Source organism: Engystomops pustulosus, chromosome 6 (genome assembly GCF_040894005.1).
Source record: "Engystomops pustulosus chromosome 6, aEngPut4.maternal, whole genome shotgun sequence".
Lineage (NCBI taxonomy): Eukaryota > Metazoa > Chordata > Amphibia > Anura > Leptodactylidae > Engystomops > Engystomops pustulosus.
Window position 1 is genome coordinate 117,048,108 of NC_092416.1, and position 21,439 is coordinate 117,069,546.

At 41.2% G+C, this 21,439-nt stretch overlaps 1 protein-coding gene across 14 annotated transcripts in view; it reads right to left on the reverse strand.

The window, feature by feature from the left end:
• Positions 1–16,789, reverse strand: part of BCAS1 (brain enriched myelin associated protein 1) — a 76,926-nt gene extending 60,137 nt beyond the window's left edge. For 7 of the 14 annotated variants that reach the window (XM_072110659.1, XM_072110658.1, XM_072110654.1 and 4 more), the window contains exons 1-3: positions 16,644–16,789; positions 12,206–12,287; positions 7,689–7,767 (exon numbers count right to left, since the gene is read on the reverse strand). In XM_072110659.1, coding sequence (XP_071966760.1) covers positions 7,689–7,767; positions 12,206–12,287; positions 16,644–16,765 — 283 coding nt within the window. In that variant the 5' untranslated portion in view covers positions 16,766–16,789. The remainder of the gene's footprint in view (positions 1–7,688; positions 7,768–12,205; positions 12,288–16,643) is intronic. The other 7 variants (XM_072110663.1, XM_072110657.1, XM_072110665.1 and 4 more) reach the window with 3 other exon arrangements.
• Between the last annotated feature and the right edge of the window lie 4,650 nt (positions 16,790–21,439).

Consider the following 21,439-nt stretch of genomic DNA (forward strand, 5'->3'; position numbering starts at 1 on the left):
TTGGGAGCCTCATGCTGAAGATCGGGACCCACGCCAGCGATCCGGACACCGGAGGGTGAGTATTAAGGTTTTTACTTTTTACTTGAGGCGTGTATAAGCCGATGCACATTTTTGTGCTGAAAAACTCGGCTTATAAACCAGTATATACGATATGTAAGATCTTGTACATTCCTAATAAGAAAATGATTTGTGGAGTACATTTGTGAAGCATCACAATTTGTTTAAAGTCACAAAGGGACACATTTCTAAAAAGTAAGGCTTCATGTACACAACCGTAAATCTAGCTAGAATTAGGACCTGATCTTTCATTTGCATGGTGGCATACCTCCCAACTTTGGGGTAGAGAAAGAGGGAAAAAAATCCCCACCCTTTTTTCTAAAAAAAAAAAAAAACCCTTGACCCACCCCGAACATATAATAATATCGCCCTTAATGACCCCAGTACCGGCTCCAGGTTTAAGTAGGTCCCTGGTCTACTGAGCCTTAGTGGCCCCTCGCCCCTGCAGTTACCACACTGTCCTCCCTCCCAGTAGCCATACTGTTCCTCCTACATAGTCACACTGTCCCCCCCTACATAACCACAACTCCTCCCCATAAGCTACATTCCATAAGCCACACTGTCCTCTCCTAGGTAGTCATACTGCCCCCCCTACATAGCCACACTGCCACCCCACCCATAAGCCAAACTGCTTCCTCCCCACATAGCCACAGTGTCCGCCCCCCCCTGAGGCACACTAACCCCTCCCCCCGTAGCCACACTGTTCCCCGCTACCCATAAGGCACACTGCCCCCTCCCCCCGTATCCAAACTGCCCCCCCCCCCACCCATAAGGCACACTGCTCCCTTCCTCTTATAGCCACATTGGGGCAGATTTAATTACCCGGTCCATTTGCAATCCAGCGGCGTGTTTTATGCACTGGATTCGGGTCCGGCAGGGATTTATTAAGGCAGTTCCTCCGCCGTCCACCAGGTGGCGCTGCTGCGCTGAAGAGCATCGGCACTGGAATACACCAATAAAATGTGGCGGTTTCACCGAATCCGTCGGGTTTTCGTTCGGCCACGCCCCCCGCCATGTGCATGCCGGCGCCGATGCGCCACAATCCGATCGCGTGTACCAAAATCCCGCAAATTGGAAATATTCGGGTAACACGACGGGAAAACGTGAATCGGGCCCTTAGTAAATGACCCCCATTGTCTCCTCTGGGAAAGAAAAAAAATCAGCTTATCTCATTCCCCAGAAGGTGAGTTATGAATTCTTCCTCTATGCTGCGCTCTGACAAGTGCAGCATAGAGGCAAATAACTACACAAGCTGCAAAGTGATCATTTCAACCAGTGTCTTAAAGCGACACTGGTACAATTGATCTGGGGGCTGACATTTTTTTGCGCCTGAGTGGGCCCCTTCAGCATGCTTGGGCCCCAGAACTTGCCTAGGGAAGCTGGGTGCTGGAGCCGTGCCTGAATGGCCCCCACAGAATAATGCCCCTTCCTGTGGCTAACCCCCTCAGGATCCAAATAAAACCTCCTAATAAAATTCAGCCACATATAATACTCACTCTTTATTTCCATTTACATTTGTTCCCTGACTTCAATTTATGTCCCCTTCACATATATATATAATACTTTATGTACTCCTACCCCTCTCCCCTCCTCATATTGTGGCCTCTCTTTTACTCCCCTTCATATTGTGGCCTCCCTCCTCCTTCATTTTGTGGCCTCCTGTCCTCCATCCTCCCTCATATTGTGGCCTCCTGTCCTCCTCCCTCATATTGTTGCCTCCCTCCTCCCTCATATTGTGGCCTCCTGTCCGCCTCCATCCTCCCTTATATTGTGGCAATTGTCCTCCATCTTCCATTCTCTTCATAGTGCAGCCTCCCTTCCCCACAAATATGCTAAAAAGTTGCAAAAAGAGGGAATAAAAGGAAAAAGTTTGATAAATAACTCCCTTTGTGCTCACCGCACCATGACTGGGTTTAGTAGATGTATATGGGGATCGTGATCAGGCCGTAATTTGTCTGGCCAAATAAAAGGCTCCAATGGAGCCTAAGACTGTCTAGTTGTACTTTGTACCTTTATTTAGTTTACTTAAATTACCCAAAAAATTTGGTGAGTTTGCATAGTATTGGCGCAAACCACATCCCTTTTTGTAGTACCAGTTGTAAAAGTATCTAAAAACTGTCTTATGGTTCTCGCTAGCTGGAGTTTGGCTGAAGAAACTCGCTCTGCGTGTTTAGGCAGAATTTGAATGGCTTGTGTAGTGAATTAATGATGACAATCTGCACATGAGAGTAAAAAGTTTATTTTATTGTTCATTCAGTTTGCTCTTTAACATGTGTTCATTAATTCAGTTATGTAGACTAGTATTCATAAGAACAACCGCTCCGTTTTTGTCAGCAGAGTCCATATTGGCTTTCAGAATGAAAATTGCTTTCCATATTAGTTAAATGTGCTTTAGGAATTTGTTCCTTAATATTATGATGAAGGAAATGTTGACAGCAGCTGATGTTGCCAGTTGCTTTCTCTCATATACAGCGACAAGGAAAGGGCGAGTACACCATGAATTTTTACAGTGTTAAAGCCACTGTGCACTAAAGGGCAGATTTGTCATGCCATGTACACTACTTTTTTGGCATACAAGGAGTGAAAAAAGTCACAATTATTGGTACATGGCGTGGACTCCCTGGTACGCCATATTTACTATAGTCAGCTCAGGTTATAGTTCAAATGGAGGTCCACAGAAATTACTAAACTAAAAACTAACAAGAGTAAGCATATTTTTTCAATATTTGTTAGCATCAATGTTGTTTGATATTAGTACCCCTGAAATGAATGAACAAACGGAAGAAAAGAAAACTGAGAAACTGCTCACCACCATCCGGACTTACTTAGCCTCTGTCTTAAAGGGGTAGTCCCAGTTCAGCAAGTTAATGTTATTGTTTGTATTATAAAAAGTTATACAACTTTCCAATATACTTCCTGTATCAATTCCTCACAGTTTTCTATACATCTGCTTGCTCTTATTCTATAAAAAGCTTCTTTGTTTATTTCCAGTGCACAGAAATCTGTCCAGGGTCACACAGGTGCACAGCTCATTATAATCATGTGTGACCATGGTCACCATGGTCAGATTTCTGTCCACTGGAAGTAAACATATAAGCTTTCTATAGAAGGACAGCAAGCAGAGATCTAAAAACCCGTAAGGAATTGATACAGAAAATATATTGGAAAATTGTATAACTTTTTATTATACAATAACATTCACTTGCTGAAATGGGTCGGTATGATTACGGGGATACCAAATTTGTATAGGTTTTATAATGTTTTCATACATTTAAAAAAATTACCTCCTGTACAAAATTTTTTTGGGGGATTTTGCCATCTTCTAATAATTTTTTCACACTTTGTTGTATGGAGCTGTGGGTGGTGCCGTTTTTTGCGGATTTTGATGACGTTTACAAATGTTATTATTTTTAGGACTGTATGACCTTTTGATCACTTTTTATAGAATTTTTATTTTTTTTTAAATGGCAAAAAAGTGCCATTTTCGACTTTGGGCGCGATTTACCGTTACCGGGTTAAACGCAGTGAAAAACCATTATCATATTTTGATTGATCGGGCATTTTCGGACGCGACGATACCTAATGTGTTTATGATTTTTACTGTTTATTTATATTTATATCAGTTCTAGGGAAAGGGGGGTGATTTGAATTTTTAGGTTTTTTTATTATAATTTTTTTATTTTAACTTTTTTTATTTTTACTATTTTTCAGACTCCCTAGGGTACTTTAACCCTAGGGTGTCTGTACGATCCTATCATATACTGCCATACTACAGTATGGCAATATATGGGGATTTTACTACTCATACATTACAATGTGCTGATAGCACATTGTAATGAATGGGTTCACCCGAAGTAGCTTCGGGTCTTCGTGACACCCGATGACTTCACGGGGAGCAACGATCCACGGAAAGATGGCAGCGCCTGTGCACCGTCGTCTTTTTGAAGCGATCGGTGATCAGCAGTAAATATGCAGCAATCAGCAGCAATATGCAGCAAAGACTTACCGCCTATGGACCAGGACCCGTACTATTATGTCACATGTCGGGAAGGGGTTAATTCCGTTCATAAGGACACACACAGTGTTTGAAACCTGTTGGCTGTACAGTACTATGTGTGTTTTACCTTGATGATGATAAAGACTTCTTGATTTTACCGCTAATCATATTGTTTAGCTGTGGATCAATTTTTCTCCACCATAACCATCATATGAATACCTCAACTTCTTTAACCAAGAGTCAACAAGAGTCATCATCTGTTGGAAATAGGTGTAGGTCACCTATACCACCCCATCTTTATCTTGCACCTTTTCAATAAAGGAGGTTCGGTAGCAGCTACTGTAGATTGTGTGAAAGGAGGCATAGTGGGCCACATTTATCAAAAGAAGTGCAAACTACACTAGGTAAAGCTTGCCTGTGGAGTGTGCAGTGTGTGCCAGATCCATCAAAAGAGGCACACATTATTCATTAATATGGCACAACCTGCACCAACGTTTTTTGGTGCAACTATAACATAGAGCATGTGACACAATTCTATAACTCTAAACTCCACTCTAAACCGGAACACCCATTTAGGTACAGAATTTTGTGGCACATCAGGTACAGTGCAGCCACGACACAATACTGGGGCACACACTTCATAAATGCATGTGCAAGCAGTTTGCACTGCAGTCAGACAAAAAAACTGGCACATACACTTTAATAAATGTTGCTTGCAGCTTTGTTCATTAATGTGGCTGCTGAAATCCAAGTGAGTTTTAAAGGGGTATTCCAGGAATAAGCATAATTCATATTCAAACAAGTCATTAAAATTTAAGCCAATATGTAACTGGTTGTTATTTCAATCTTTGCTCCCCTTAGCAGAAAAATGTTGTAGACATACACTGTAATGAAAGCTTTACATGCTACAGGCTCTTTAATCAGTCCTGTGACTATGTCCTTTTGGATAAGACACAGGACAAAAGATGGCTGCGGGTCAAATGTCTACATCACATGTCCTTCATCTGCCTGGGCAGGTCATGTGATCAGTACTATGTTTGGCTGTAGTTGGTTGGTTGTAGTGCATCCAGTATGGCCAGTGTTGTGGTGAGAAGTCATCTTAGTGACGTAATGTGCAGTGATGGCAGTTACACACATCAGTACTATGGTAAAAGAGCAGGACAGTCTCTTAGGTCATCCCTAGGATGGGAGCATATGAGGGAGGATCTGTTACTGAGCATGGTGGGATCATGGGACTTATAGTTGTAAATGGCTGCCATCTTGGAGATTACTCCACCTAGTTAAGAAAGCCAATAACATTTTGTGAATCATAAAAGCAAACTATTTAAACTCCATTTTGTGAATAATGACATTAAGATCAGTTGTATTCATTTATTTATAGCATTATGCGTTTTCTGTATCAGACGTTCATATTCCCGGAATACCCCTTTAAACATTCCTACAAAATTCATATTTAATGAAAAAAACAAGCCAAATATATATAGATATCTATTGTGAGAAAGTGAGAGGTGTTGTTTGGGAGAACCGCTATCTGTCCTACAGGCAGATAAAAAGTATATGGTAAAAGCCCTGGATTTGTCTGCAGTAACCCAAGGGTTAATGCAGACATGTGGTAAGCAGGAGAAGTCTGTTAGGTCTATGTCGGCTTAGCTAGCATAGACACCTTTGTAATGTCCGTACTGAACCTGCTTATTATGGAGTAGGGGTAGGCTGGTAGTGGGACTCCTACTCCATCCGGGCTTCAGTCCTGGGTTTCTGTATAGCCCACAAGTGCGGGTCACAGACCTCGTTAGAGCCCGATTTAGACAGCAGAGCTGGAGAGCTGAAGGCTGGACCGTGTTCACACAGCAAAGGTAACTGAGTGCCTCCTGATATTCTGCTGGCGTGTGCCAGGCAGCCTGGTACATGTATAGTTAGGTGCTGTTATTGTATTAGGCAGTGCCCAGCCAGGCAGGGTTTATTTTTGTATTTTGTATGTGCCTAAGCCAAGGCTGAATTTGTGTTTTGTCAAGGAAGTGTGATTTGGACTGCCAGAGCAATTCCCCCCATATATATATATATATATATATATATATATATATATATATATATATATATATATATCAGGAAATAAGCAGCACTCCAAACGGTCCAATTGAGCCGAAACATCGCTACTGCTACACATGAAATAAAGAGGACCACTTTTTCTTAAATTTGACCGTTTGGTGCTGCTTATTTCCTGATGTTTATTTATGGAGGAGCCTGAACCCAGCTCCACACAGCCTGCACCCACAGCTCCTTGATTGCCGTGTGCTGCCTGGACTTTCTTTTCATATTTATTATATAGTATTTTTATATTATAAGTTAATTAAATAATGTTTAGAACTTTATCAAGTCTATAAAATCTTTTAAATTGCACAGTCAGGCCCCGTGTATATGGAATTTGGGCTGTGTTATGGTATCAGAATAGTCACTATTCTGTACACACGCCCTATGGATACACAGGAATATTGACATTTTCAAAGAATGACATAGCCTCACCCCTGATAAATGCAGCATCTGTTTAACAGGTGAGAATAACAACCTGATGCTGGAAATTCAACAGTAGCATTGACAGAGCAATTTACTATTGCAATTTACTACTGATGAATTCTGAGAAACAAGTTAAATATCTCTCCAGTGTTTTTTGACGCTAAAGAATCTGCTTTTAAAATCAAAAACTCAAATTTGTCCCCCATTCATTTTAATTAATCAAAAAATTTTTCTGGGTTCAGATTTTTTTCACATCGAAAAAAGAACATGACCTATCTTCCTGCAGATTACACACATAAATTAATATTCAAAAATGTAATATCCAAAATATTTTTAAAAACGTGCCTCAAACTGATTCCAAGTTGCTAGTATAAATTCTTAGTTTGAATTATCTATGATCATTTCCCAATTCAAGAATATTCCACTGTTTGTGTATAAAGCCCCTGATCAGAGCCATGTGCATCAAGCGTATACTACTGCTGCTTCATAATAAACTCTGAAAAGAGGCATATAAGCCACAATTTAGACACAATTCCAGATGCAGAGCCAGGAATTACAACTTCTCCACCCTCTACGGTGGTTGTACAAGGAGGGGCCAGAGCTGGGTCATGTAGTTTAGCCCTTAGCACTGGCCTATAATAAATGTGGACAACTGTATCCATATGTATCCATATGAAGGACCCCACTTTTTGGTGGGTTTGGAAATGCGTTGGGAAGACTTGTATAGGCAGTCATAGGGTTGTCTAAGTTTATAGGGGCTTCACGGTACTGTCCTTGTTAGGACGGGAGTTTTGTTCTGGGGAACAGGTAAAGAATAGCTACAGGGAGATCTTAGATGCAGTGCTTCCATCTACTCCTGGTCTGGGACCTCCTGTGGCAGCTACACCCTGTCTACCAGCCTACCATACGGGCTTCTGCTCTTCTATATGGATGAGATCATTCCTTTTTATTTGTATTATTGTTGATGTGATCCTCCATATTGTATATTGTGCATTGTTATGAGGTTATTTTCTCCATCTAAGTTTTATAGTGCCTTCTGTTCACCCTTCCTGTTTAATGTATTTTTGGTGAGGTATACTTTTACTTATATGTTTGCTTAGTGCATTAATAATACTGAACTTACCTTGGTTTGATATGGGTGCAGAGTGTACAGTTGGAGAACTCTGCAAGGTGACCGGTCCATTCTTCACCTCAACGGCAAACTGAAGAGAAAAATGCATTCATCAGTAATCTAAAATCAGATTTTGGCACTGTAAAGGGCCCTGGCACTGCTGCAGTTTCATGTATATTTTGCCTACCTATCTCTTTGTTAAAAGTACATTAAACAAGTCCCCTTAAACATGTGACAAAAACTAAAAATAGCCAAAACATAGCTTTCTTTATATTACATCATCAACTGTCCCTTTTGGTAATTTGCAGCTTCAGTATAAAGTTATAAGGAGTGTTACCAGTATAAAGGTTATATGCTGCCTTCAGGCAAAATATGAGGAAACAGCAACGCATGTCCCATATGTAGAGTGACTAGCCTGCCACTACATCATAATTGTCCTTCCCTGCATGCAAATAGAACGACTTCACAGGAAGCAGACAAACAAGTTTCCCTGCAATGACCAAAGGCAGGTCTTCCATGCACCTAAGGTCTCAGGATTGACCACCTCATCATCGGCATGTTATCACTTTGGTCAATCAGTGAAGTGCTGACCACTTGAGACCTGTGATCCTTTGATCAAAATACAAGACAGGAGGTAACATAGGATTTGTACAATAGGGTCCTTTAGCGTGGGAGATAAATTGACCTTATTGAGTGCGAATATAAGAAGTCATTTGGACTTGCATTATTTTATTGTGCAAAATAAGGGCAGTTTCACTCTGCTGTTGTCAGTCCTTAATTAAGCCACTGTCTGACACTGCACAGTCCTGTGGCACAGATAATACTGCTGGGGACCAAATTCCTTACATTTTTATTGAACAGCAGCGCCAAGACTGTAATCATGTGTACACTTTTGGCACTGCGGTTTATTATTAAATCAGGAACTCCTTAGATCACTATCATGTAAGCAGTTGTGTCCTCATCAGTAATTCCTTTATTTTTATCTAGTGCTCACAGATTAGTCCCTGCCAGGGCTGGGTGGTGGGGGCCCCTGGGCGCAAACTGGTGGGGGCCCTTCCAACAATGTTTTTGGAAGTATGTAGTCTGCCAGCCCCCTGTAGCATATAGCCTGCCAGCCGCCTGTAGCATATAGCCTGCCAGCCCCCTGTAGCATATAGCCTGCCAGCCCCCTGTAGGATACAACCACCAGCCTCCTGTAGTATACAGCCACCAGCCCCCTGTGGAAAATGGCCACAAAATAATACTTGCCTCACCTTCCCTTCCAGTGATCCCACGACGCTGCAGGCTCTTCCTTGCTTTTCAGGCAGCCATCGGCCACTGAAGACACAGCTGCCATTGCTGGGAGATATCGCCGATGCACTGTTTTGGCGGCAGCATGTAGTGATCGGACGCCGACAGCATGACTTTATCACTCGCCGGCGTCCCATCACAACCTGCTGCCGCCAAAACAGTACATTGGCGATCTCCCCCGAGATGGCAGCTGTGTCTCACTGACACAGGCAGAGACAGGGTGGCCACGGGCAGAGACAGAGATAGTCAGCGACTCAGCTGAGCTGAGTCGCTGACTTCGGAAACTGGTGGGGGCCCCTTAAAAAGTTAAAGTGATGGGGGCCCCGGGGCACAAGCCCCAGGAGCCCCTCCTTTAATCCGGCCATGGTCCCTGCCCCCATGGGGCTCACAATCTATTCAACCTACCAGTATGTTTTTGAGTGTGAGAAGAAACCAGAGGACCTGGAGGAAACTCACGCAAACACGGAGAGAACATACAAACTGCAGATGTTGAAATGGGTGGGGCTTGAACCCAGGACCCCAGCACTGAAAAACTGTAGTGCTAACCACTGAGCCACTGTGCAGTATGGTCCATGCCACAGGACTCGGCACAATGGCAGTATGAAACTGTCCTTTATTATAGCCATTGGGACAATAAATTCCCTTCATTCTTATCCTTCCTCTATTGATGATTACATTACAAACAACAGGCAGATACATGTTACATAAAAGAATTACAAATTAACTAATTTTTAAATAAGCAGCCAGATCATGGAATCAGGGAGAACAGAGATGCCCACCAAGAACCCAATGGAAACCCCATGAGAGGAGAAGAAGGCTCATACAATACACTAAAAAGAGCACCGGGAAACATTTTCAGTGCAGCATCATTACCATTGTCTTTATCATAAATGGCCTTTAAATAATACTAATTATCCCTCCCCCCCCCAAATGTAAAGAAATTACATTATTACTACAAAGTTTTTTTTTTTACTGTTTACCATTTTACCATATAATTAGAACTTAGCTTAACTTATAACTTGTACCACAGTATGTCATATGTGCATTCATTAAAAAACAATATCTGTTTCCCAGATCATTTTCTCTTTGTACATACTTAGGCTCATGCACACGACTTTTAATTTAGGATGCGTTCAAGCTATCGTTTCAACAACTAACATTTTCACCTAAAGCCTTTCAAAAAAGAAATTCTCTCCATTGTTATTAGTTCGGGCGTGTGGATAAGATAAAAAAAATGTAGGGTCCAAAATCATCTTGTAAGAGAGCTGTACATGTAGAAAAAGGAAAAAAAAATTGTACTTGCAAAGATGTGAGGCACACGGAGGCACATCGGACTCTCATCTAAAAATCCTGCGTCAGTGCCTCCTCTCCCGCTAACGGATGTACTATTACTATACCAGCTTCACATGCGGCAATGTGCAGGCACGGAAGGGAACAAGTCCCAAATCATACAAAAAGATTTGGGACACCAGTCCCTAAGGTACCAAAAAGAACTATGAAACCAGATATATAAGATAATATTCTGAATGTCAAATTATGATTTTATTGTTGATCGAAACACACCAACATCATGCCTTGGAAGAATCCTGGGTCGTCCATGGGGATTGGCATTTTGGCATTTACACAGTGCTTTTATGGTTCTTTTTGTGAGTATTTGAATAAAAATATTTTAACCCTATACTCTGATGATACCTATTGTAGAAAGTTGGAGTGGTGCCTGCTGTGGAGCCACAGTTCCTGTTTTGGATGCAAGAGAGATCCTGCCTTGAGAATTGTATCTGACTTTACTGACAAAATTAAGGAATAAACTTATCCTGTTTATTGTTTCCATTTTGGGCAGAGGTTTAGGAAAGTTTCCAAAGCTTGAAGAAAGATGAATAAAGTAATCAAAAACTAAAAGCCAATGGAGGCTGTTTTGCATATTCACCAAAATTGAATCCTGGCTTAAGAAATTGTTATGGCAGTATGGACCAAATAGAAAGGACCAGGAAGGGGAACAACTGGACATATATTTTATGTCAGTGGATTTAATTGTAGGGTTTGTAGAGAATTGATACTGTATATACAAATGTATGATTCTGGTGTGTTGGTAATATGGATCTTTGTATGGTGTTTTTTAAGTAGCATTAAGGTGGTATATTCCAGACATAATATTATAGGCACTGTAGTAGTAGTTAGTAATATTTGAGGCATTTATATCTTTATCAGTGCTTCTTGTCCACTGCATGGTGTTTGTTAAAAAAAAGGGATAGTGGAATGTACGGTTAGAATGTGTGATCCCAATATAGTGGTTGTTGCAGACTAGTTTTATTATATGACAGCATGGTGGTATCATCTGTATATGGTGGTCATGGTGCAGTATTACTGGAGTCCTGCATAGGGGTTGGCCTACTAGGGACTCTCATATTGTACTTACCCTGGTAAACTTTCTCTTCTCTTATAAGGAGCCATGTGTCATATTACCCTCCAGCAACAAGGCAAGGGACTTCATGTGACATCCCGTTTCATGTGGATGAAGGGGAAGGCATAAGTCCTGAGTCAAGGTTTTTATCACAATATGGGTGACCCTATATTGTACTTATCTGGTTAAACTTGCTTATTAGTTGCCAACTACTTTAGAGTAACAATGAATGGTACATAACAGGTAGCCTAAAAGCCAGTGTTGGGCTCCCACTGATTGGATATTGGTCACCTATCCTATCAATACGTGATCCATTTTTAAAAAGTAATACTTTTTTTTTAATAATGAACACATAAGAGGGATATTCCAGGGTAGACATCACATCACAGGCCTGAAAAGCAGTAGCAGCACTCAGTGGAGCAGTGCAGCTGCTTCAAACATCTTACACTGACAACAGGCTACTGAGTGATAAGGAGTGGATGTTTATGTTCCTAATGATGATAATATTACTAATGATTTTACTCTTTACAGTCACTGGAAAGTGTTAAAGAACTGAGTTATCAAGTGAAATAAGATCTAGGTATGAAAGTAGCTAAGCTTTAGCCTCTTGTTCGTATCTATCTTTCTCTCTAGACTTGCTAAGACTTTCAGAGAAGAGATTGCCCCGTGCTCAGTAGTGCTCAGTTATGAAGTATAAGACTTGGTATAACTCAATATCAATATCAAGTAATATCATAGAAAGTGCGTATGTGGAGTATAATGTAGAACATGTAGGATCACTTAAATATAATATTAGTGGTATATTAAAAGTAAATGAACAGGTTTATACATTTTGTACCTCGGGTTTACTTTCTTTTATCTGTTCTTGCTCCTCTTCAACTTCTGAGCTGCTAACTTCATTTCCCATGGTGAGATCTCTGCTGATGAAACACATTCACAGTGATTCTGCTGTTTCACTCTCTGTGAGGCTTTTTCAGTATCCAATGCATACACTTAAAGGAAATCTACCATCAAAATCAAGCACAGATAAACCAGAGACACTTACTCATAGACCTAGACACCAAGACTGTGGAAATCTTCATATATTTGTTATACATGGCCTCCTTCATTCTAAAATAAACTTTTAAAATTATGTTTATGAGCCTGAGGGGCTCTGGTGGGTGTTTCCAGTGCCGCAGTGTCACAGGCTGTTAGAATGAGCAGAACATGTCTCCCCACTCCCTGTAATCTAGCAGCAGCAGGAAACGCAGGGGTAGGGGAAACCTGCACTGTTCATTATAACAAGCAGTGAAAAGACATCACTGAGGGGCTCTGGAAACAACTACCAGAGCCCCTGAGGCTCATTAGCATTAGTTTAAAAGTTTATTTTATTAGGAATGAGGCGATGGATCACGAATATAAGACAATTACCACAGTCACAGTGCCTGGATCTATGAGTAAGTGCCCCTGATTTATCATGCTTAATTTTGATGGTAGATTTTGTTTAATAATTCTATCTGTCCAAGTACAGTGCCAGACTTGCCGAAGCATTTACTTAAATGCTGCTGTACCAGGCACAAACCTTGCAGCAAGATAGGGAAGAAAAAGTGAGAAAGCCTATAGTGTAATAATGTAAATTTGAGTGATAATAAGCGGTGAAAAATCGTGCTCACCTTAGATAGTTGTGCAATCCAGCACAACTCAATATTAGTTTTTCATATGCAGCGTCCTTGCAAGTGATCCCCGACACAACCGGCAAATAATAAATGAATGGACATAAAAGGTTGGATCCTCGTGCTTGGATACACGCAATAATGGTTTAGCATTAGAGATGAGCGAGTATACTCGTCCGAGTATACTGCTCGGTCGAGTATTAGCATACTCGGACCGGCTCGTTACTCGGACGAGTATCTCGCCGGCTCGAGATCGAGTAGTAAATTAATAAAATAAATTGAAAAGTATTTTTATTGTAAAAAAAAAATATTACACATGTTTGCAGATGTTTTACTTGTAAGAACACATTGAAACAACACTATTCTTCACTTTCCAGGTGTTCGCGCGTGTCTCCCGCTAAGTTAGGAGATGTTCGGAACATCTGGAATGTGAAGAATAGTGTTCTTTCAATGTGTTCTGCACTTAAATGGTCCTGTATTCACAGTTTTTAATGTTTTAATTCTATTCTTCACTTTGCAGGTGTGCGCGCGTATCTCCGAACCTATCGGGAGACACGCGCGCACACCTGCAATGTGAAGAATAGAATTAAAACATTAAAAACAGTGAAAACACGAACATTTAAGGGCAGAACACATTGAAAGAACACTATTCTTCACTTTGCAGATGTGTGCGCGTATCTCCAAACCTATCGGGAGACACGCGCGCACACCTGCAATGTGAAGAATAGAATTAAAACATTAAAAACAGTGAACACAGGAGCATTTAAGTGCAGAACACATTGAAATAACACTATTCTTCACATTCCAGATGTTCGTGCACATCTCCTAACTTAGCGGGAGACACGCGCGAACACCTGCAAAGTGAAGAATAGTGTTATTTCAATGTGTTCTTACAAGTAAAACATCTGCAAACATCTGGAATTTTTTTTTTTTGCACTGTTCTTTTACTGTTCAGTTTTATTAAAAAAATGCTCGGGTCTCCCATTGACTTCAATGGGGTTCGTTATTCGAGACGAGCACTCGAGCATCTGGAAAAGTTTGTCTCGAATAACGAGCACCCAAGCATTTTAGTGCTCGCTCATCTCTATTTAGCATGTTTTCTTATTTAATACATTCATTAACATATGCTATTAAAATGTGTTTTAAGCCCATTGTAGGCTCTTACGGTTGCTTTACAGATGAAGAGCCAGTACAGGGTTGAAACGTTTTTTAATATCATACAGGCGGTCCCCTACTTAAGAACACCTGACTTACATATGACCCCTAGTTACAAACGGACCTCTGGATGTTGGTAATTTGCTGTACTTTAGTCCCAGGCTACAATAAACAGCTATAACAGTTATTAAAGGTGTCTGTAATTAAGATTTATTGTTTATCCTGGTTTTTATGACAACCCAACATTTTTAAAATACAACTGTCACAGACACCAAAAAAAACTTTGGCTGGGGTTACAATTATAAAGTATATGGTTCCGACTTACATACAAACTCAACTTAAGAACAAACCTACAGACCCTACTTTGTATGTAACCCGGGCACTGCCTGTATTTTAATAAATGGTATTACATTCAAAGCCAAGCACAAACTTTGGAAGATGTGTCAATATTTCTGGAAGAAAGCTGCCTTTAAAAGCAGGACAGTGACTTCTCATGTGCTGCAGGTTTGGTCTGTGATGTACAGCCTCTCCCATTAAAGGCATGTACAGTTCTCATAGACTGTGTGATTCCTTATTGTGTCTGTGTAATTTTCAGACCTGTCCTGGATTTGTAGGAAGTACTGTATGTATGAATATAATGGGGAAGTGAGTGTTCCATCAGTCTGTTGCTTCTGTCTGTGATTCTGATTGGGGCTGGCATGAAGTGGTGATGCGAGTGTCCCAAAGATTTTTGGCCTGTCCATCACAGGTCTACTACTTCTTATCATACCTCCCAACCTACTTAGAGCAGATGTCAAAGACCCATGCACATGAAGTTGGATGTATATATGGCTAAAGTTTCACAGACTCCTCCAATGTGTTTCTGCTCCTAGTTACTCCCATTGCTTTTATGCTCAAAGAGATCTGCTTTGTTCTGGTGATCCCTCATAGATGATGGCTTGCCCTGAGACTGTGGGGCAGATTTATCAAGCTGTCTAAAAGTAAGACTGTTTTAAGTTGTCCATGGGAACCAGTTACAGCTCAGCTTTCATTTTACCAGTGCTCATGAATATTTTAAAGGGGAGCTGTAATTAGTTGCCATGGGCAATTAAGAACATTCTTGCTTTTAGACAGCTTGATAAATCTGCCCCTGTGTGTTCACGGAATGCAAGATGCAATAAGTTTAGAAATCCCAGAGTGATCCCTGACACAACCGGCAAATAATAAATGAATGGACATAAAAGGTTGGATCCTCGTGCTTGGATACGCGCAATAATGGTTTAGCCTGTTTCCTTATTTAATACGTTCATTAAAATATGCTAATAAAACGTGTTTTAAGCCCATTCTGGGCTCTTCCGGTTACTTTACAGATGAAGAGCCCATAACAGGCTTGAAACGTTTTTAATAGCATATTTTAATAAATGGTATTGAATCCGAAGCCACGCTATACATTGTACTGTGCATCTCCAAGCACGAGGATCCAAGCTTCTATGTCCAGGCACAAACTTTAGAACATGTGTCAATATTTCTGGAAGAAAGCTGCCTTGTTTTTTAAATCTTAAGAATCCCTTTAAAAGCAGGGTGGTGACTTCGCATGTGCTGCAGGATGATGGTTCAGTTATAGAAGCAAGATAGGCAACATTGATATTTGTGCACTAATGTCATCATTAAAAATATGTAAGCTGAAAAGTATTTATCAACTAATCAACAGCACTCCATTTTTTCAACATGTAAAACAAGAAACAATCAGTCCATATGTGGCTGCCTGTGGATGAATAGACCCTTTCATTGGCCAACATCTGAATATAGCCCCTTGCCTCTGAACCCGAACTGCCAATGACAGCAACTAGACATAATGCTGCTCAGATATCAGATGTAGATGACTAGAAAAACATATGTCCCAAGACTGCAGATAATGGTTGATGATTTCACATTTTGTCTTTGATGTATGAATCTTTTCTCATCTACTGGGCATTTGCATATAAAGCTATACATGTAGGGGTCACTGCATTTGTGATTGGAAATGCTTCATAAGAAATTAAATATATGACACCCTGCAAATTCCTCTACAGAAGAATAGTAACTCTATATATCTCAGGCAGCAAGAACAGAGAAAGGCTGGTGGGAAACATTGTAAAATATGATAGAATACAAATTGATAGAACAGCAAGCAAATTCAGATCTCGATCAGGAATTTCTGCAGGACTTTGATAAATGTGCTAAATGTGTTATGAAAGATCATTCTATCTACTGACAATCTCCCAGACCAATCACTTGTGTATCAATGATTCTACTGATAATAGTCTAGTTTATGGAATAGCTACTCATACATTTTCACAAGTATCCCTGTATATTTACCACCCTGTCTGATGTTTCATTCATTGTGATGGTCTTTGCTTCTAGAGCTTAGGTTCTGTCTAAGTGTCCTGATATATGTCGGTGAAGGGACACCTGCATAACAATGAGTGTAAGTATGTGTCTTTTACTTACCCGGAGAAAGCAGATCTCCCTGCAGGAGCTGTGTGTGTCGCAGAGGAGCAGGGCTGGATCTTTGCACCTGTAACTCTACCTGCTTTAACATTACACTCTGGGTGGTGCTCTGGGTGGAGCATTTGCTAATGTCTCAGTCTACACGGTTTTCACAGCTCCAGGGTACACATGTGACTCAGATTCTACAGTCTCCTGATTTACACATTATATCAGTCGCCCCCTGCTGCCCACATTATTGTGAATTTATTTGTTATAAATGGGTTTTAAAAGCTGAGCAAAAGTCTAGCAGAACTTCTCTAAGTCCCACAATTTTATTAATTATAACTTTGTATTAATGGGAGTGTTATGGGTGAAATGGAATATTCATATATTCCATTAATGTAGTCTCCAAATAAGTAAATGGTTCAGGTTTGGGACAATTTTGATTTGAGTGAGACTAACTGGAATGAAAATGTACAGCTGCCATACACTTTCCACTGACCCCCAAGGGTATAGCGATAGTACAGTATTAGAGGGCAAGCAGGTGCTTAGCTGATGGCTTATTACCGATAGTCCAGGATGTCATCACACAACCCCATCTATAACAAAAGAAGAGGTCGGAACGTCACTGTGTCTCTTACATAATCACTTGTATCTATGCCTTACACAAACAGATACAAAAAATGTTTTCACTAGAAGACTAAAAAGACTAAAAATCCTCTAAATGTGGGGGATCTGATGCAGGGCTGCATCCCAACTTCTCCCTCCTCCACACAGTCTATTCCCCCACGTCACCTCCCTATCACCCAGCCTGCACAAGTCATGGGTATGCAGTCAAAATCTCAATACAGCCCAAAACAGTTCCCACAACATCAACATTCCTACAGTATTCCCAATTCCACCACACCATCACACAATATTATGTGCTAACAATCCCCCAGTTTTAAAGATTTTGGTTAAGATATGAATAATTTTCAGCATAAAGTTCTAACATAAACAACTTTTCACTCTTCAAGTTGGATCTTCAAGGTCAGTGTAAAGGTCGTGCCACAACACAAGTGCAGATTGTTCTGTCAGAGATTGGTGGGCAGAAGAAACATTTGTAGCATCAGTGATTTCATTGTATAACATCTCATGTCCGGGGCTTGATAAAAGATACATGAGCACCCATGAACAAGGACATAACACCCCAGCGCCACACAGGCCAGCCTGACTGCAACATGTACAGTGCTACTTCTCCTTTTCTGTATACTGGCTATAATTCTCAGTATCTGCCTATGCAATCACATGAGTTACCTGCAATTTCTGCTGCTGCCAAGTCGGATGTAAATATCTTCAAATATTAACAAAAAAATTCAATGTGAGAGCTTGTGAATATGTTTGATACTCATTTTTTTCGGTCTTAAGTTTGTGACTTCAGTTTAAGAGACTTCAGAAAACAATAATTTGTATTTAGCAATTTGATATAATTGTATTGCTTGTAAATATTAGTTTATCCTTTTTTCTTATGCCACTAGGCAAATGGAGCTCCAATTTTGATAATTCTATAAGCTATGGGTTATGCCAGTGATTGGCAACCTTTTGAGCTTGGAGTGTCAAAATTCGCCAAAAAAACAAGCATAACTCGAGTGGTGTGTCACCTTTAGAAAAAAAAAACTAATTTTGTGATATTTAGAGTTTAAATAACAAATATGTATAATTATTTAACTGCTTAGTAATCGTATTGACCCATAGAATAAAGATAACTTGATTACTAGGCTTTACGGTGAACAGCAAAAAAGAGAAAGTAAAAATCCAGTACAGAATTGATGCTTTTCTACTCCTGCCCTAAAACAAAAAAACAATAGGAGATACAAACCCCAAAATGGAAACACTGGAAAAAGCATCTTATCCCGCAAAAAAAATGCCATCACATGGCCCCAATAACGCAAAAGCTAAAATTTTATAGCCTTCAAAAGGGGCCAATGAGGAAACTAAAATCCTGGCAGCTGAAGGGTGCTCCTTCCCTTCTGCACCTCGCTGTGTGCCCATAAAACAAGAAACAACCACAAATTGTATGGTGGGTTTTCTCCTTTTATCTATTGGAAATGTGTAAATTTTAGGCTAAATCAACGTATAACCGGCACAATTTGAACCCCCCCCCCCCCTAAAGCAGTGCACATTAACCCCCTCTAATGCCCTTAGTCAGAGACAGGACTGGCAGTGCTCAATTCCTCAATTGAGATCCCCCCTCTCCCACCCCCAACAAAAAACAAAAAAGCAGTGTTTTAACTAGTTTTGAGGACTGTGTACATCACATCACAGCCCAGCCCGGTAGAGAACTCAATAAATTAACTTACACAGGCTCCAACGACACATAGGGCCTCCGTTACTCCTTATGTGAAGGTGTTCCCTCGCAGGCACAGCACAGGTCGCCGGTGCTGCTCTGTGTCCACGTTTTGACGTCAGTGCGCAGCCTCCGCAGAGCAGGATGGGAGAACAGGAGCAGCGCTGTATCACCGCCCACCGGCCCGAACCGCCCACCCACCTGCCTGGCCGCCCGCCCGGCTACCTGTATGAAAACGGTACGGTACAGGTAGCAAACAGCCAACTTAATAGGATTGTGTGAAAGATGGGTTCGAGAGAAGGGCTGCAGGGACATTAATTCTGATGTGGTGCACCCAACAGTTGGAAGATTATGGAGTAGCAAGCTATCTGCCATGCAGGTAGTTAAAGGGTGTGTGGTAAAAGCCCTGGATTTGTCTGCAGTAACTAGATTCAAGTAGACATATGGTAAGCAAGAGTATCTATATGGGACCTAAAACTATTAGTTATGGCTCAGCCGAGCATGTTTTGTTTTGTTTATGCCTTTGTTAAGGTTGCATTTATTAGGTTTTGCTGAAATGTGCAAATAAAATACTTGATTTGGACTTTAGTCTGCATGTATCCCTGCGTTCTGTACTACTACCTAGCGTCTGCCAGAGCAATTTCACATATAATGTAATTGCTGATCATTATGCTGCTTTCAGAATGGTTCAGTATATCACGGGTTAGGTTGACTTATTGCTGGGAATGGCTGGGGAGGACCCATTCCTTCTCCAATAATATAGCTAGAGGTAGGTGGAAGGTCCTTAAAAGTATTTTAGGGACTGAGGCTAAAGGCTCAGGGCAAGGAGCTCAAAAGTAATATTTTCTGAAATACTGGCTGTACGAGATTAGAGAGGTGAACAAGTGGCTCAAAATCTGGTAAAGGAAGGAGGGGTTTGGGTTCTTGCAAAATTGGGCTGACTTACAGTCAGGTACAGACTCAGTCTAGAGCAAGGATAGAATGCATCTCGATGCGGAAGGTGCAGTTGTTTTAGAAAAATGGTTTTGAGGTTATTTACACATTTACAAAACATGACAAAGAGAATTGAGAACAATAATACAGTTGGGAGGAGGGAAGTGCATGTTATAGCAAACAAAGGAATAGAGTTACAGACAACCATAAAAAGTGCTTGGATACAGTTCATACCTCCCAACTTTTGTGAAGGCAAAAAGTGTTCCCATATATCCAGCTCAGTTGAGTTTATGACACTTTACGTGTCCCTAATTGTCCTTATTCATCCGAAAGTCACCCCATGGGGCCCAGATTAAGTCAAAGTGCTCTAATTTATCACTCAACAGGGCTGTTAAATGCTCCATAGCACGTACATCCTGGACCCGAGTGTTAGGGGAGGACGCTTGTTTCCATTTCGAGGAGATAAGACATTTTGCAGCTGTAAGGAGGTATAGGAGTAATTTAGAGCTGTATTTGCCTAAAGCCAGAAGGGTGGTATTCCAGGGTCTAGGGGTGGCTCACGGCCTAGTACCAACCCTATGACTGAGCTCACCATTTCCCAATAACCCTGTATTCTAGGGCATGTCCAGAAAATGTGGGGAATATCTGCCCCTTGAGATCCACATCTCCAGAAGGCATCACTGGTGGCAGGGTAAATTCTGTGCAGTAAAGCTGGGGTGTGGTACCACGACATCAGTATCTTATATTGATTCTCTTTATATTATATATGTTGCGATGACTTGGCCGCCTTATCCCAAATCCCTTCCAAACTGGAAGGTGGCAAAACGTTGGCCAGAAAACTCTCCCATTTTGTCATATAGTCATGTCTAGGGTGAGTGTCAGGGTGGGGGTCGTTCAATATGGCATACATAGCTGAAATAAGACCCTTTGTACCCGACCCTTCTTTGCAAAGTATCTCAAACGGGATAGGCTGTGTTACCGCAGGAGAGTTGTACAGGGAGAGCAGGTATGATTTGATCTGTAGATAGCTGTAGTGGGCGGTTGGGGGGAGTGTGAATTTATTTCTCAGGAGAGAGAAACTCAATAGTTCCCGGTTGCTATAATCGACTATGTCTGTAAAACAAAATATCCCTGCTGCATGCCAGGGTCTTGTCATGGTCCCCGTGAGGCTGGAGGGTAGGGTTGTATAAAAAGGAAGTTACGGGTGAGTGTTCAGAGCACAATTGGAATTTTAACCAGATCGCTCTTGTATAAGTCATTTGCCCTAATAGGGGGTATGGGAGTGGTTTGCCAGCTGTCACCCAGAGAAAGGCATTGGGATGTATTGGGGGCACTCCAGAGCTTCCCAATCTCCATCCACCTGGAGTAGGCTAGGAGTGTTGACCACGCCGGAATTCTATGTAGTTGTGCCGCCCAGTAATATTTGATCAGGTCTGGTACCGCCAGGCCCCCCTTCTCTTTAGGTTGCATTAAAATCTTTTGGGGTAGTCTATGTCATTTATGGGCCCAGATGAACTGGACCACAGAAGCCTGGAGCGCCCTCAACACTCCCACCGGA